Genomic DNA, 16,722 nt, shown 5'->3' on the forward strand with positions numbered 1-16,722 from the left:
ATGCTAGTTTTTTTCTGGGACTGGGATAAGGTTGCTGCCAATCCGTTTGTTAATCCCATTCTCTATCTTTCGTTCACAGCACTGGCGAATCCGACAAACAGCACCTGGACTCCTCGAGCGATTCGGATATGGACGGTCCAAGTTTGGGCATGCCAGGTTCAAACAGCGGATCTCAGCATGGAATGGCCGGTAGTGCGTCGCAAGCGATGCATCTGGGTCCAGGAATGCAAAGCGGCGGCCTCTCGGGAAGCAGTGGACCTCTTTCGAGTTCATCCGGCCAGGTGGGCAATCCTAGCGGACTCGGTGGTCTTGGTTTAGGTGATCATCAACCGCAGCCACTGTCGACGAGAAACAGTAACTTGATGAATATCCCGGCCGGTAACAACAAAGCACTCGGGCAACTGTCGTCCAGTTCGCTAACGGCGGCCTACTCACACCTGTGGGATCGGAGTAACGTAATGGGGTCGATGCCGATCTACGATATCGGAGAGTATCAGCATTTATGATTTTGAGTAGCAGAAAACAACTGAGGGGGCTAGTTGTGTGATTTTGTGTGTGCGACTCTGACGAATTTTGGCGTGAAAAATGAAGTCTTGGTCAATGCCGGAGCGGGGTAACAGTACTATTAGTGATATTTGCTACGTACGATCAATGTTAGCACAAGAACTTTCTGAACTGTCAAGGAATAGGCTTATAAAAGGCTTTATCTCGTATAATATAACTTTTTTCCGAGTTTGTTTATTTTGTTAGGGGATGTGTAATTCAAACTAAAAGCCATTCACTTTTCATTTGCACGTAAGAAATGGTTGGAAAGTACTGAAATATGTCGAATTCATTGATAGAGAATATGAACAAAGAGAAACTGTCATTTTTACTTTGAAGCTATCGAGCTATGCTAAAGCTTTACACTTTAAGACAATTTTCATTTGACTACAACAAGATATAAAACTGTCCATTAGAAGTATAAATCAGTAGAAGAATCAAAATGAAACTAATCTGAAAATTGTTCTGTTCAAACGAAACATAAGATCCTTTACCAAAGTGAAGTCTTATTTCTCCAGGAGAGATTATATCGTTCATCATTTCATTTCTTATACTTCAAATACTCAGAACCTAGTTAGGGCATTCGTTATTGCAGATATATCATTTTGAGATGTTTTTTTTTTTAGAAAACTGCAATACTACTACGAGATAGATCTTTTGTCGGCAGTCGGTGAAATTTTGGAAAACAAAAAAAAAGAATTATAAAATGTACGACGTCCGGTGTATTTATTTGATACGATGGCTTTTTAATCAGTATGTAGATCTTTTCAACATAGATCAGTGGGGCAATGTGACATATCACACAAATATGCAAATGTTAAAAAGGGATGTGATTGATTAGTATCTATTGTTTATAACTGCGTTTGGCATGATGAAGTATATAACTTCAAAATTTAGATGTTGGAAAATCACTTTCCATGTAGTATAAATAGACGGTAGAATGCAAGCCCCTTGGAAAAAATGTGATTTAGGTGCGAAAATCGGAGAAATACTTCAAGTGCAAAACTCGGATCCGAGCTTAATCTTACAGCAGAAGTCGTAATATAGATATGTTGGTACGTTTTTTTATATAGAACATTCTTGTAAAACGATTCTTGTTTCTAACCGTTCTAATGAACAGTCACTTTTCAGATTCAACTATTAGCCACAGTAGACAACGGTAAAACCTGTTTCACCAGGCTTGATTGATTCTTTTGGGGTCCTTAGTTAAAAATGTGTTATTATGTCTAAATGCTCTTTAAGGTTTTACTTACAATATTAGGAAAATACAACCGTTGTTTAAAAACTCAAAATCAATTTTCTTTGCTATCGCTAGATAAATCTTCATGAAAAAACATCCTGTTTTTCCTAACTAAATAAACTGATATATCTTTTTTGAGTTTGTGTTCCATGACAGCGGATGACTGTGACAATGACTGCTTGCCGAGGAATGTAGATTGCCCCTTAAACTTCTTAAAGGTAATATAACAATTACAAAGAACATTGGTTTGATTTGTAGCAGACCGTTCCTCGACAGGGATCGGGCGTAGCGTTATAGGTAAGACTAATGTCTTTCGTTCAGTCTACCTGTCTACAATTACCTACCGCGCCTAAAGGATCGTGGAGGTTTTCCTACTTGAATAACCATGAAGTTGAAACCTCTATAATCGAAATATAAAGTCCCTTCTATAGATCACTTCAATCAATGTAGTATTTTAAAGCATATGCTGCAACTAATAATATGAACAACTGACAAACAAATACACTAAGCGGATTATTACACAAGATATATGTGTCATGTAAAATCTATTGCAAACTTGTATCAAAATCTTTGTTATAATCCGAGTCGCGCAAAGAGTGAAGTTGAAAGCATCACTTGAACCGAATCAAACGAACAAGCCAAATAAACATTCAGCAATTGTTTCTTGATTTTAGTTGAATTTCTTACCTGCGAGCACATTTTTTAGATCAGCGAATTGCCAATAGTAACTGGGGGTTAGATCCAGACTACACGGTGGATGAAAAGACAATTCGAAATGGATTTCGTTCAATTTAACCATCGTTGCCATCGACTTACGAATCGGTGCATTGTCTTGGTAAAAGTGTTTTATTTGACATATGAGGTCGATTTTTGCATTCAAACGATCTAACAACGATATAAAGTATTCGCTGGTGACCATTTTCGCTATCTCAATATAGTCGATGAAGATTATAGTTTGTGCACCTCGAAATACTGCGGCCAACACCTTCTCAGCTGAGTGTGATTGAGTGCTTGGACGCTTTCGCCGGCTGCAGTTCACTCAGATGATCGTTTTATTTCTAAAGTGATGTGATTGATCCATGTTTCATCCATTGTCACATATAAACGCAAAAAAACTCATTTTTGGTCGATTGTGAGTAAACGTGGCACCCACTTTGAAAGGAGCTTTCTCTTGGTCAAATGTTTATGCATAATTGTAAACACGCTATCATCATTACAGCCTCAGCTATCTCACGCAATTTCAATTTACGAAGGGATATAACCAATTTGTGGATTTTTTTTTATTTTTCTGGAGTAACCACCTCAGTTGGACGACCAGAAAATAGTTCTTTCCGATGAAGCATAGTCCGGATAACACTTTTGAAGCCATTGCTGAGCTTGAGCAGCATTTTTTCATCAATTTCACTTAAATGGTAGTCACCTTTTTCTGACTTATCGGAATGTCATGAAATTTCACACACAGTCTCTTGACTCCACAAACGTCATATACATTAGAAAACGATAGCGTCACCTGTGTGTCAGTCACACGGTTTATTGAGTGATGTGTTATATATTTCAACGTATTAGATCTCGACTACATGAAATAAATTAATGTTTCAAAATCACAGTTCTTAAAGCTGTGTACCGGTAAATTGATATTGTCGATTTACCGATTTCGGTAAACTGGTCGATTGCTGTTAAAAAGGCAATTTGGAAAAAATGTATATCGGCATAATACAACGAATTGCTGAAAATCCGGGATAACAACATTCCGCGAAGCACACTTTTTAGTGAAATTTTTGACAGTTCGTACCCGGTACTTTCTAACATGACTCGCCGTTTGGTGGAGCGCGAGAGTAATTGCCATTGTTATCATTTCGAGCAAAGTGTGCAATGAGTAGAACAAAATCAAATGTCACTTATTTTGCTACCGTTTGACGAGTTGTTGGGTTAAAATATGAAAACTGTGTAAAATTTGTCGAAGAAAATTTCCATTCGGAACGTTATTTAAATTTCCGAAGCAAATAGAGAGTAATCAAATCACAGACTAACAGACAGGATCAGTGCGGTAAAATTTCATTTTCAATCGAATAATATAAGATGAAAATGAAATTTATGGCCGCTGACAGTCAGCATATCCCAACTAATTTATTTGACTTTTGCTGCCATTTTCAAGTGAAACTCCCAGAATTCATCGTCAGTTGATTAATCGTACCTAGTCATTTGAAGTTTTGTGTGCTCAGTTTCGAGTGCCAAGTGGTCTACCTGCTTCAATGCCTTCGCTCTTGGTAGTAAGCGAATTCGAACGAATAGAATTATAAATGGAGTAAAGTATTAAAAATGAAAACTAAAGAAGGAAACAATTAATTTATGTGTATTCTGTGATTGATATTTCAGCTATCTGGTTTGTCTTTCATCTATTATCTTGAACCAATTCGAATGTTTACATGAACCTCATTTGAAGGCCGCTCCCACACTATTGAAAGAGATATTTTGACATTCCAAGAGATCAACTGACGGTGGTTAAACTGAGCCTCGATTGAAGAGAAACGAGTAATGAATTGAATGCTGCCGTCCGAGCCGTCAGCAAACATTGTGTGTGTCAGAGAGTGAAGCTTACTGCATTAGAGAGATCGTCAATGTGCTCCACATTCAGTTTCAATTGAATTGAATGAAGTTTTACAGCACTGGACAGGATACTCAAATTAGATTCTTCAATCATTTCAACGGTCATTTCGAATATTCCTTTAGTTGGGACAGTACTCATATGTGTCATGATGGCGCTACGTTACCCTATCAAAAACATCCTGTCTGTCATCTAGACTGTGTTTTTTTTTCATTTACCAACAGAGTTGCCATTCATACAGAATTACCTGTAATGTATTGGTTTGTATACGTCCATGCGAATTTTATGCAGGATACAGATTTAATAAATATTGCCAAAACTATATACATAATTGTGCCTACTTCTCATCCTCCAACGCAATACAAAATCGAACCCGTTTTGTTTCAATATTTACTTGCTTCTGGTCTGCCACCACTTAATTTCGGGTGAAAACTACCAACACAATAAAAAATAGTCTAGATGAACAACGTTGAGTCAAATAAATGGTTACCTTCCAACATCGCGAAAAAGTTAAAATATTATAAAATATATTATATATATATTATATATTATATTATATTATATCTTGTATGGCAAGAATTCGACAGAAACAGAACCGTTAATAACCGCTAGGCGAAATTCTCTGTCGGAAACGGTTGTTGCGTTGTTGCCAGACTTTTGCCGGAATTCTGGCAGAATTTCGACAAAAATGGCAGGCAGACATAGCCAGCCGTCTGGGGGGAAATCTGACCGCCGCGTACAAGTGGGTTTTATGTGCATCTATTAAGATGTAAATTTTTCTAAGTGTGCTCCTCCAACGAAAGAATCATGTAAAATTGCATTCAAAAGCATGTAAACAAAAATCATTTACAGTCTATTCAGCTGACTTCAACTGCGAAATAGACTCGAAACCTAAATTTACATGTCAATGTAATATTTTATTTTCATCCAAGGAAATACGGTTGAATTAACGTCATGTCGAAAAACTGATACGTTATTTACAAATTTGATCCCAAATTGAATTGAGAATTCTTCACATGTTATCTAATTTTATGGATTGAATGGCGGGACAGGTTTCAAATATTGCCTAAAAGTTCTATTACTATAAACTGCTCTGCTATCATGATATTCGCTCAAAGTATGGAATGACAATCGAAGTATTCGTTCCGAATTTCCGCTTCGACATAAAACAAATCGCTCTTAACATGTGAACAAAATTTATAGTGCGATAATCCCTCGCTAATGCTACAAAACATAACACTCATTACTCGAATTTTACATACTGAAATTAAGCACACTCGGGTCAAAATAAAGAAATACAACATATTCTACATGCTTTCGTAGATTGGATTATAGAGCAAAGCAAGGAGTATTTATTTTTGTAACACTTGAAAATACCAGAGTTTACATTTTTATTACAATTTTGGGATTAAAATGTTTTATTGATTGTTTAAACGAGTACAGGTACATTTTCATTTCTAACTGTCACAAATACTAAGGACCTAAAGTCTCACCAATTTCATATAGTTTTCTAAGGACGCCCAAAGAAGCCAACAGAAATAGGTATTGAACTTGAAACAATTTGCTTTGTATGAATTTTAGACAGTTTAATCTACACACATCCAGAATAAAAGTACTTTTTGCCGGTTTTGTTTTAGTGCTGACGTAAAAATTTACACTAGTTCCCATGTAACTGCAATCTCATAGGTTAGGTTTATCGGCGGAAACGATGAATTTAGTTCAGTAAACTATTGTACTCTGATTTCTTTAGAGCTTAGGAGTTAGTTTTCATAGGTATATTTTAATTATTATCACCGGTTCCGAAACCATTAGACAAAAAAAAACTAGCCTGTATCTTTTATTGAAATGTGAAATGCAATAACTAATCAAAAAATCACTTATCTCATTATATACTCAGTATTGAACGAGCTTCAAGTAATTCATTGAACCAGTAAAAAGAAATCCCTGAAAATTCTCAAATCAACTGACTATCCTCGACCACATACAAAAGCGTTCGTGAACAAAAATGAGTTTCTGTTGGTACATGTTGGAACAAAACAAATCGTTAGTGGGTTGATAAGTATTTAACAGATTCTCACAAAAGGTTCCTGTGCGGTATTCGCCCTTCCATTGCTCGCTGTCAATCATATGAAGAAACACGTGTGAAGCAGAAATTCCCACAGTAGGCACGTGAACCACTGCAACGCATCATGACAAGAGACAGGCAGGAGCAATTTGGCAAAGGTAAGGAGTAACAAGGATTTTTTCCCATTATTTGGCTTGTTATAAATATCCAGCTGGGTAGCTCACTCGTTATTTTAATTTGAGAGGGACTGATGTGGTGAAATTGGCGTTCACGGAATGAATTGCACTGAAACAATGCACATATTGTTGGATCAGTCAATTACAATCCGCGCCTAATACGATGTACACACTACACGTGTTTGGTGACAACAATGCTAATTGTCGCTGGTCAACAGTAAGTCGTTCCTACTGAACATATGGGTTCAGTGAATGGAAGACGACAGTTGAAATAAAACTCCAAAGGAGGTTGAAAAAATTCAACCGTTTGATTAGTAAGCGAATGTTACCTTAGGCTGTGAACCATTTCGCTCTTAATTTTAACTTTTGGTTAAAATCTGACACTTGGGTGATTATTTAGAGTAGTTAAATTTAACTGAAACTGCGGCCCATTTCAAAGTTTGACGGATGGAAAGTGTTTTAGGTTTATTTAGCACTGGAAATAATTTTGACTAAAGAATTGATGTTAGAATTTTCTTTGAAGATTTTTTTTCAGTGTCGGAAAAACATCGACCTGTCAAAAATAACCATGCTTTCGAGCAGGGTTATTTTTGACAACATCCAAATAACCACTCGAGTGTCAGATTTCAACCACGAGTTAAAATTAACCACGAAATGGTTCACAGCCTTAGTAACCATTTCGGTCTGGAATAGGAATACTAAACTTCGTTATTTTTGACGGTTTAGATTCCGTGGGAATCCAGGAAAACGTTCCTAATCCGCAGGCTCTGGCACACTTCAAACTAATGACAGGTAGGCCGTTTGAACGTGTTTGGATGTGGTTCGGTAATTGCAGGAAAACTCAACGGTTGCTCAGTTCCGGTAATGAGTAGTGTTTTGTTTGAACACGTGGCAGGGGCATATAATGATACACGTGAACATGCCTTCGTGTTTGTAATTATGCGCTCCGCGTAATAGACTAAGTGGAAATAATTGTGATATCATTTACAAGCTTCCCACCCCATTAACTCATTCACTTTCAAACTACATGCAACTCGAAATAAACCAAACCGAAAGGTAACTTGTTCAAATTCAAGGCTTTATGAAATATTATTGCTATTTTCAAGTAGTTGAGAGCTACTATCATACTATACAAATAACGAATAGTACTGGTTTGTGAAAATATTCTAAAATTATTTTCTTTTCAATCATGCTATCATGTGATCTTATAGATTGTTTATTGTTGTATGAATCAATTTTCAACTGTTAAGATTTAAGCTAGGCGTATATTCACAATTCTGTTATTCAATGTATGGAAAATTGTAAACCTACTTGCAATGTGGAACGGGAGCGAGGTACACTATTAGAAATAATTTGATTAATTGTTGTGTCTGTATCGATGTAAACTTCAGCTAAATTTACTGTGAAGATGATGATAAAGACTGTTCCAGAAAGTATGGACGCACTTTGATTTCGCTGTAAATAATTCACAAGTGTTAGATATTCAAATTTTATTCGATATACTGATAATATTAGACTACAACAACAGAATATTATTCTCAACATTTGCTACTTAGCCATTGTAGACTAGCTGGCGCACCTTCTTGCGAACGTTCCTCATTAAATTCCGTACAGACTTCTTGGCGATAAGTTTTGACACTTTTTCCAATCTTTTTGGAACTGTTGAATGGTTTCGGCTGCCGAGACATGTTTCCTAAGATGTGCCTTCGTTAATGCCCAAAATTTCTCAATTGGTCGAAGTTGTGGACAATTTGGTGGATTCATGTGTTTTGGGACGAAAGTGACATGTTTGGTAGTATACAATTCTACCGTTGATTTCGAGTAGTGGCAAGAAGCAAGATCTGGCCAGAAGACAACAGGATCCTTGTAGCTTCGAATCATGGGTAGAAGTCGTTTTTGTAAACATTCCTTGATGTATATTTCACTGTTCATTGAAGCAGTGGTGATGAAGGGTTTCGAAATCTTACCGCAGCTACAAATTGCTTGCCAGACCATAGCTTTCTGACAAAATTTTCCGACTTCAATCGATGTCTCGGACTGGTTTAACACTCGCCCTTCTCGCACTGTATAATATTGTGGTCCCGGCAAGGATTTGTAATCGAGTTTCACGTAGGTTTCGTCGTCCATGATTATGCAGTTCAAATTTCCAGCAAGAATCGTATTGTACAGCTTTCGAACCCTCGGCCTGATTGATGCTTCTTGTTTCGGACTACGTTTTGGTTGTTTCTGCTTCTTATAGGTACGAAGATTCAAACGTTCTTTAGCACGAAGAACATTTGACTTAGAAGTGCCCACATCCCGAACTGAAACCTCCTTCTTTTGCTCGAACGCCTTCAGTACACGTTTATCCAACTGAGGATTAGCATGACCTTTTTTTTTCGACCCGTTTTCGGTTTATCCTCAAAGGTGTTATCCTCACCGAACTTTCTCATTGCATTTCGCACGGCTTTTTCACTTAGTCCTTCCATTTTTGCTATCTTTCTCAGTGACAGTCCGCGTTCTGTGCACAAATCGTACACAATTTTTCGACGTTGTCCTGCTGAAAGTCCACGCATTTCGAAACAAACTAATGAAAACGAATAAACAACTGCACAAGTGGTTAGAGAAGAGTGTAAACAACAGGACGCAGCCATAAAAATTGACAGATTCTGAACCATTGCAAAATGGCAGTGGTTTTTGGTTGCGTCCATACTTTCTGGGACAGTCTTTATGCTTTGAATTGTAAATTTAACTGAATCACAATGCTTATTTCATGTGCATCTACAAAGACATCAATTCAAAATATGTTTTCTAAATGTGTACTTATTAATAAACTTTCTAACTATTGAGATTGCGGATAGAACTTGTTGGGCGTTGAGCGTTTGTTGCACAACATACTGAACGAAATACACGTTCAGTTTGTTTGGAGGGGTTGTTGTTTTCTTTCATACAAAAATAGTGTTAAAATTGAGTGTTTTCTTTATATAAAAGAAAAATGTGTTGTTATTCTAAGCGAAGTAGAAGTATTCTACAGGCATGTAGTGTTTATTTAGAAAAGAAGATTAGAATCTGTGTAACTCAGTTTTCCTAAACCAGGTAGGAGACTTCAAAGTCGTTTTCGGAATTTTATTCTGAATCCTTTGAAACATTTTCTTCCTGGTGGAATACTAATTGGATCAAATTGGTACTGCATAAAGCAAGGCTGGTCTGAAAAGTTTTTTGTTGTGAATACGACTAACTTTACTATGGGTCGCCTTTTCAAAATTTACCCTTTGAGAGAGTTTGCCTTTCTCGTATTTTGAAAGTTCATAGCTCAGTGATCTGTGGACGGATTTATATAATCGAAAATTTTCAATTTGAACGTGTATTGCAACAACATTGAAGTTTATCAACGTGTGAGTGATGATTATAGAAGCAAGACACACACATACATGAGAGTAACATCTGGCCGAGCACACAGCGTTACTACACCAGAAGTCTACCAACTGAAGTCATCAGTCGTCATGGGAGAGTTGCTCAGTTAGGTTGTGGGAGCAACATCGAAGACTTCACGCTGGAATGAAGCGAACGGTAGTCGCAGCCGGGCCGCGGCCACACAGCCAAACCACACCGGAAGCCTGCCAGCTCAAGTCATCAGTGTACACGCCAAGAAGCATCTCGGATCTGAATGCAGGTCCTGTTGGTCGTGACAATTCAAAGCACTTTTCTGTGCTACAAGTGTTCGTGTGCAAGTGTTCTTTGGCGAGACGCACTTTAGAATACGTTGAAAGCAATCGGTTTCTTATAATTTTCACCCTCAATAGCACCACGTTTGGCTAAAGTATCGGCTCTCTCATTGCCTGGAATGAAGCAATGAGCCGGGACCCAGACTATAGTTACTTGATAATTATTATTTATTATGTCATTCAGGTACTGTTTTATTTTGCCCAAGAAAAACGGTTCATTTTTGTCAGCAGCGTGTGAGCGAATGGCTTCAATTGTACTCAGACTATCTGTGAAGAGAAAAAAATGGTTTGGAGATAATGTGACGATTACACTCAAACTATAAGGAACTGCTACTAACTCTGCCATATAAACAGATGCAGGTTCATGAAGCCTAAATGAAGCCGAAACATTATTTTTGAATATACCAAACCAAGTAGCCTCTTCAGTTCGTGATCCGTCCGTGTAAAACATTTCCTCAGAGTCAATACGCCTGAACTTACTTGAAAATATTTTTGGGATTTCCATCGAGCGTAGATGATCCGGAATTCCACGCACATCGCGCTGCATGGATGTGTCGAAAAATAACGTTGAGTCAGGGATATATAGGAGACTGACACGGATAGATAGGTTTATGTTTATAAAGGGTGATTTTTTAAGAGCTTGAGAACTTTTTTAAACAATAAAACGCATAAAATTTGCAAAATCTCATCGGTTCTTTATTTTAAACGTTAGATTGGTACATGACATTTACTTTTTGAAGATAATTTCATTTAAATGTTGACCGCGGCTGCGTCTTAGGTGGTCCATTCGGAAAATCCGCTTTTTTATCGACAAATTTTGTTCAGCGATGAGGCTCATTTCTGGTTGAATGGCTACGTAAATAAGCAAAATTGCCGCATTTGGAGTGAAGAGCAACCAGAAGCCGTTCAAGAACTGCCCATGCATCCCGAAAAATGCACTGTTTGGTGTGGTTTGTACGCTGGTGGAATCATTGGACCGTATTTTTTCAAAGATGCTGTTGGACGCAACGTTACAGTGAATGGCGATCGCTATCGTTCGATGCTAACAAACTTTTTGTTGCCAAAAATGGAAGAACTGAACTTGGTTGACATGTGGTTTCAACAAAATGGCGCTACATGCCACACAGCTCGCGATTCTATGGCCATTTTGAGGGAAAACTTCGGAGAACAATTCATCTCAAGAAATGGACCGGTAAGTTGGCCACCAAGATCATGCGATTTGACGCCTTTAGACTATTTTTTGTGGGGCTACGTCAAGTCTAAAGTCTACAGAAATAAGCCAGTAACTATTCCAGCTTTGGAAGACAACATTTCCGAAGAAATTCGGGCTATTCCGGCCGAAATGCTCGAAAAAGTTGCCCAAAATTGGACTTTCCGAATGGACCACCTAAGACGCAGCCGCGGTCAACATTTAAATGAAATTATCTTCAAAAAGTAAATGTCATGTACCAATCTAACGTTTAAAATAAAGAACCGATGAGATTTTGCAAATTTTATGCGTTTTATTGTTTAAAAAAGTTCTCAAGCTCTTAAAAAATCACCCTGTATTTTTAATATATTTACATTCAACATATTTATTACACTTCGCCTATGAGATCCTTGGAATTGAGTTCTTTTGTGATACGTTAAACCTAAATATTTTACATGACATTCCTAGCCAATCAATTTGATTACGTGATTATAGTTTGGTTTAAGAAAAGAAGCCAAAGGGAATATAATTAATTGTGTTGTCAGGTAATCTCTAAAGATATTTGAGCTTTTTTGTAGGCGACTACAGATTTTTATCTGTGGTCAACAAACTTTTGTCATCACAGATAATAGATTTTCTCATAATTAACGGGTAGATTTGGAAGATCAGAGGTAAATATACACAGATAAAAATATTTTGTGAATTTACATTTATTTTCATGCACATATTTGGAGCAGGTAATTGAATGGAAAGTTACATTAAAAAACCAAGCGACTTGTAAATATACCGCCTTGTTCAATGAAAAGGTAAATGCATTTCAATGTTATTTTACATCAATCATGGTTTTAAATCAGATTTTCGTTTCAACTGATGTCTGTTTAATAGTACTATTGGTTTACATGTCGTGTAAGATTCATCTTTTCTTTCTGTGTATTATACATGATTGGTGCTAAGCTTGGAGCTTGAGGAACACCTACTCGTATGGGTAGCAATTCAGAATAACAATTCTGATAGCTAACCTGGAAGGTTCAAATCTGTTTAATGCACAATCCAGTAAAAATTATTTGATTATTTGATTTGATATTTAAAATGTAGTGTAGTACTCATATCACATTCAGATACCAGAAAACTGTTATTTTAAATATTGGTTGGAGATTTTAAAAATTTTTATATAAATCATTAGAATTCTAACCATAAAAACATGAACATTTATTTCAGAAAATCTGCATAAAAGTTCTTCTTATTCTTCACTTCTGGGTGGTGTCACCTCACTTGAAATGACACCGATTGATGGCACAGCAAGTTGGGCTATATTGCCAGTTAATTTTCGTTTCTTTTCACTGGACTACAAGTGAAAATCTCGATGCGTGACAACGTGGAGTCGTAAAAGTACGGGTGAAAATCTATTCTCGCGAAATACTCAAATTTTCACCGTGTTCACTCGTTGAGGGTTTCACCGGAGGTGGCACAGCAGTTCAATGGCTATAAAAACCTCCAGCTACCGTTAACATCGTGGGTGTGGGTTTATAAGGCTTACAAAACGGGCATAGTTGACAGATTAATTTATATCAAAATCATAATTCATTTTGCTTTGTAGTAAAAAATTCTAACCAAAAAAAATTCTCTCGCATATTCAAACTACTTACACTTGAAGGACTCACTATTCATTATTTTCAAAATTGAATTTTTCACACCGGGAATACAAGTACATTATTTGATGTTTGGCCAATTCACGTAAACAAACTGATGATACTCTATTCATTTTAGGGGATGTTCGCATAACATTCATTTTCGTCACGTATAATATTCAATTTGACATTTGGAACTATTTTACGTGATTTTTCAAGTGATTCGAATGTGAATTTTTATTTGTGTTTCAAGATAATGAGCACGCTTACTTGTAGTTCTAAAGAATAGAATCAAAAGTAGCACTGTTTCGTAAAAACTATACCTACCCAAAATTGAATACAACGGGTGTTACGACATTCTGGGTAAATATGCTTCTCGAAAAATTTGAGTAGATATTACTCCCTTTTGTTGACATTTGTAAATGAGTATAAAGTACCAAAGACATTGGAAATCTATTCCTGCTTCACAGTGTATTTATATTTTTAAATGTAAACAAGCATTTTAATGTATTTTACTTACCAACTAGAGCCTGATACGGCTCGCTATCTAAAACACTTTGTGTTTTCCATCCTGAATTTTGGTTAAATTTTTACTACTCATTCGGGTCGGGTACGGGTACAGGTAATTTTTAATCGGGTACGGGTCGGGTACGGGTAAAATTTTTTTTTATCGGGTACGGGTAATTTTTTTTTATTATTGATCGGGTACGGGTCGGGTACAGGTAATTTTCTTAATTTTTAATCGGGTACGGGTAAATTTTTTTGCTGATCACTCGGGTACGGGTCGGGTTCGGGTATAAAAATTTCTATACCCGACCATGTTCAAAACTCTAGTAATGAGAATTATTTTTCTTATCTTCAAAAAGAGCCTTTCGCATGAAATACCCTTATCATGTTGGTACCGAATTATGAAAACTATGCGTTCCTATCGTAAAAAATATGACACGCATTTGTTCCCGGGTTGGTGGTTCAATGGATAGGGCACCGGTCTTACAAGCCAGTTGTCGTATGTTCGAGCCCCGACCTATTTTACATTGAACATTCAGATGGCTTGTCACTTATAACGTAAATATCAGTACATTGCATATGCACATTTAAAAGTACTTAGATAACAGCAGCTTTTACAATTAATACTGGAAGAAATTTTAATATTAATCGCTTAAAATATTTTCATTGAAATATAATCAGTTTAGATAATAAAGATTCGATAAAATTATATAATAAATATGATTTATTTCATGGAAATTAAATATCGTTCGTATGAAGCAAAATAATTCTATGTTTTTTTTTAAATAAAACAAATTCCTTCGCTAGCCTTCGTTCATGAACTGAAAGATTATGTTCCACGATCCACATTTCCATCATCTGAAAACATGTTATGAGACATACTAATAATAATGAAGTGATCCGATTACTTTAGATGCAGATTTTGTATTGTTTTTTTGTTGAAAGCGGCAGAAAATGGCAGAGTTGTTCAAAGTTGGATTAGGATACATTCAGCTAGTGCATCCACTGTATATATGTAGAAACGCGAAAAATTTGCTATTAGTTTATGAACTATCAGTGTGCTTTACGCCGTGATGCAGGCAGAAAATATACAAACGACTTTGTTAGCTTTTGCTCGACTAACATAGAACTGAACAAATGTTTTTTGGCACCACCGTTAGGATAGCTGCAAAGCTTTATCCAGATGAAAGCTTCGTTCACTCTGAAGAAGATTCACACCACGTGCTTGAAATAATATGTTCAGTTGGATTATTCGCAACGCTGTGATGGATATCTGTTTTAAAATGACACGCTATCGTATAATTTGAAACTGTCAAAAATAACACTGGAACTTAATGAGCTCAACGCGAAGATTTATAATCTGTTCTACATTTGTCTGTTAATGTATTGGTATTACGCCAACTCACTGTGACGTTTCAAGTCAGAAACAAACAAACAAAATAAGCAAATTCGTCGAGCAGTTTTAAATCTGTTTCAAATTTGTGATCGAAAAATAGAACTAGATCTCAGCGTTGTGATTGACATGGTTTAGTGGTAGATCTAAAATAGATCAACCCATACGTAATAAAACAGCGTTGCGAACAACCTTAGTGAAAATAGTTTTACTTGATTGAGAAAGAACTAAAAAATGATGATCTTCGCATTTACCTATGATGAATTTTGGTTAAGGCTATACGACAGTAAACTTAAATGAGGCTGTAGATACTACTCTTGTTTCAAAGGGAATTTTATCAACAGTTATAGGTCAGTTTTATAGAGGTGAATCAAATCCGTTTTGTCGCTTTAGTAAGTATTATTTTTCCAAATGCTTTATCAGTTTCAATTTAGATCGTAAGTGCTACAATTGATTTTACGAAATCTTTCGAAGTTAAGATCAGATTAAGATGCCAGCCTAATTCTGTATTAGAATAATGAAATATCAAGATGCAAGAAGTAGATTTAAATCTTGGTAAATCTGGGTGAAATATTTTGAAAATCTGTCGATTTCTCGGTACATTCAAATAAATCTTCATTATTATTGGTTTATTATTCGGAAATATCTGCGATCTATGATACAGAATCTTTGTAGTAAAATGAATTGAAAAATCTATGGCTTTTAGAAAGAAAAACCGAATATACCCTTAGTAATCCTGGTTCGGCTGGATATAGAAAAAGCTTGAAAAAGTATGCAGCAGGGAAAGCTTTCCCATGCAATATTCATTTGACTGACATTTTTTTCATACTACTCTTTCACTCTTGTTCCGTGAGTTGGAAATATTCTTTCTCATCGATCGCTAGCGCACTGTACCGTCTGCCAGTGGGAAGGCTGCTGGCAATCTCAGCAAAGCATACTTACCTGGCATAGGGGTTACCGTGATCAAAAAGGCGGTTCCCCCAGGGCGAGGCCCTTCCATTGCACATCGGTCGGGTTGACCTCTGCGATTATTCCTCATGTGAATAACTCGTATGCGCAATTTTTGGTAGCCGGGACGTGCGTACGCGCACATCCCGACCCTAAGGACAATAACAACATTGAATAATAGGAAAGGATTGGCACCAGCGATGCCAACAGGGTTGCCACATTTAAATCTGCATTTTTCAGAAGAAAAATCTGTAAATCTGTATCGGAAGCTCAAAAACCTGTATTGAAAATCTGTATATAGAAGTGATAAGAAATCGAAGCACAACGGAATGAAAAAGTCTTCAGAACTCAAATTTAAAGAAACCAAAACTTTTCTTAGTCTGAATTTTATGATTTTGTAGTTGAAAAAACGCTGGAAGTTGTTTTTTGCGTTGGAGCCTCTCGAAATAATGATTTGACGAAAAACTTTCAAAATCCAATCTGAAAGTGAAACTTAATCTGATTGATCAATTGGCAATCTTTCTTCTTTACTACCTTACGTTTTGGCCGAGGCCATCATCTTTTCATCTTAGAAGCAATTTTTGAAAGCATAAGCAATTACGCTACACTAGTTGTAAATAAAAGTAAGCATAAACAAATCTTTATTAGCAGATAGAACATCTGTGTTTACTGTCTTTAACATACTCTTTTACATTTAGTTTTATCGTCTTTTTAGAATTAACAC

At 36.4% G+C, this 16,722-nt stretch overlaps 1 protein-coding gene and 1 non-coding gene across 2 annotated transcripts in view; both read left to right on the forward strand.

Annotated features, from left to right (window-relative positions):
* LOC131435193 (homeobox protein six1) overlaps nucleotides 1-6,282 on the forward strand; it is a 78,028-nt gene extending 71,746 nt beyond the window's left edge. Inside the window, exon 6 of the mRNA XM_058602830.1 lies at nucleotides 80-6,282. Coding sequence (XP_058458813.1) covers nucleotides 80-506 — 427 coding nt within the window. The 3' untranslated portion in view covers nucleotides 507-6,282. The remainder of the gene's footprint in view (nucleotides 1-79) is intronic.
* A 9,702-nt stretch (nucleotides 6,283-15,984) lies between these two features.
* On the forward strand, nucleotides 15,985-16,148 carry LOC131439678 (U1 spliceosomal RNA). Its single transcript, XR_009231162.1, has one exon. It is a non-coding gene; the product is annotated as a U1 spliceosomal RNA (small nuclear RNA).
* Nucleotides 16,149-16,722: the final 574 nt, after the last annotated feature.

Source organism: Malaya genurostris, chromosome 3, assembly GCF_030247185.1.
Source record: "Malaya genurostris strain Urasoe2022 chromosome 3, Malgen_1.1, whole genome shotgun sequence".
In the NCBI taxonomy this organism is placed as follows: Eukaryota; Metazoa; Arthropoda; class Insecta; order Diptera; family Culicidae; genus Malaya; species Malaya genurostris.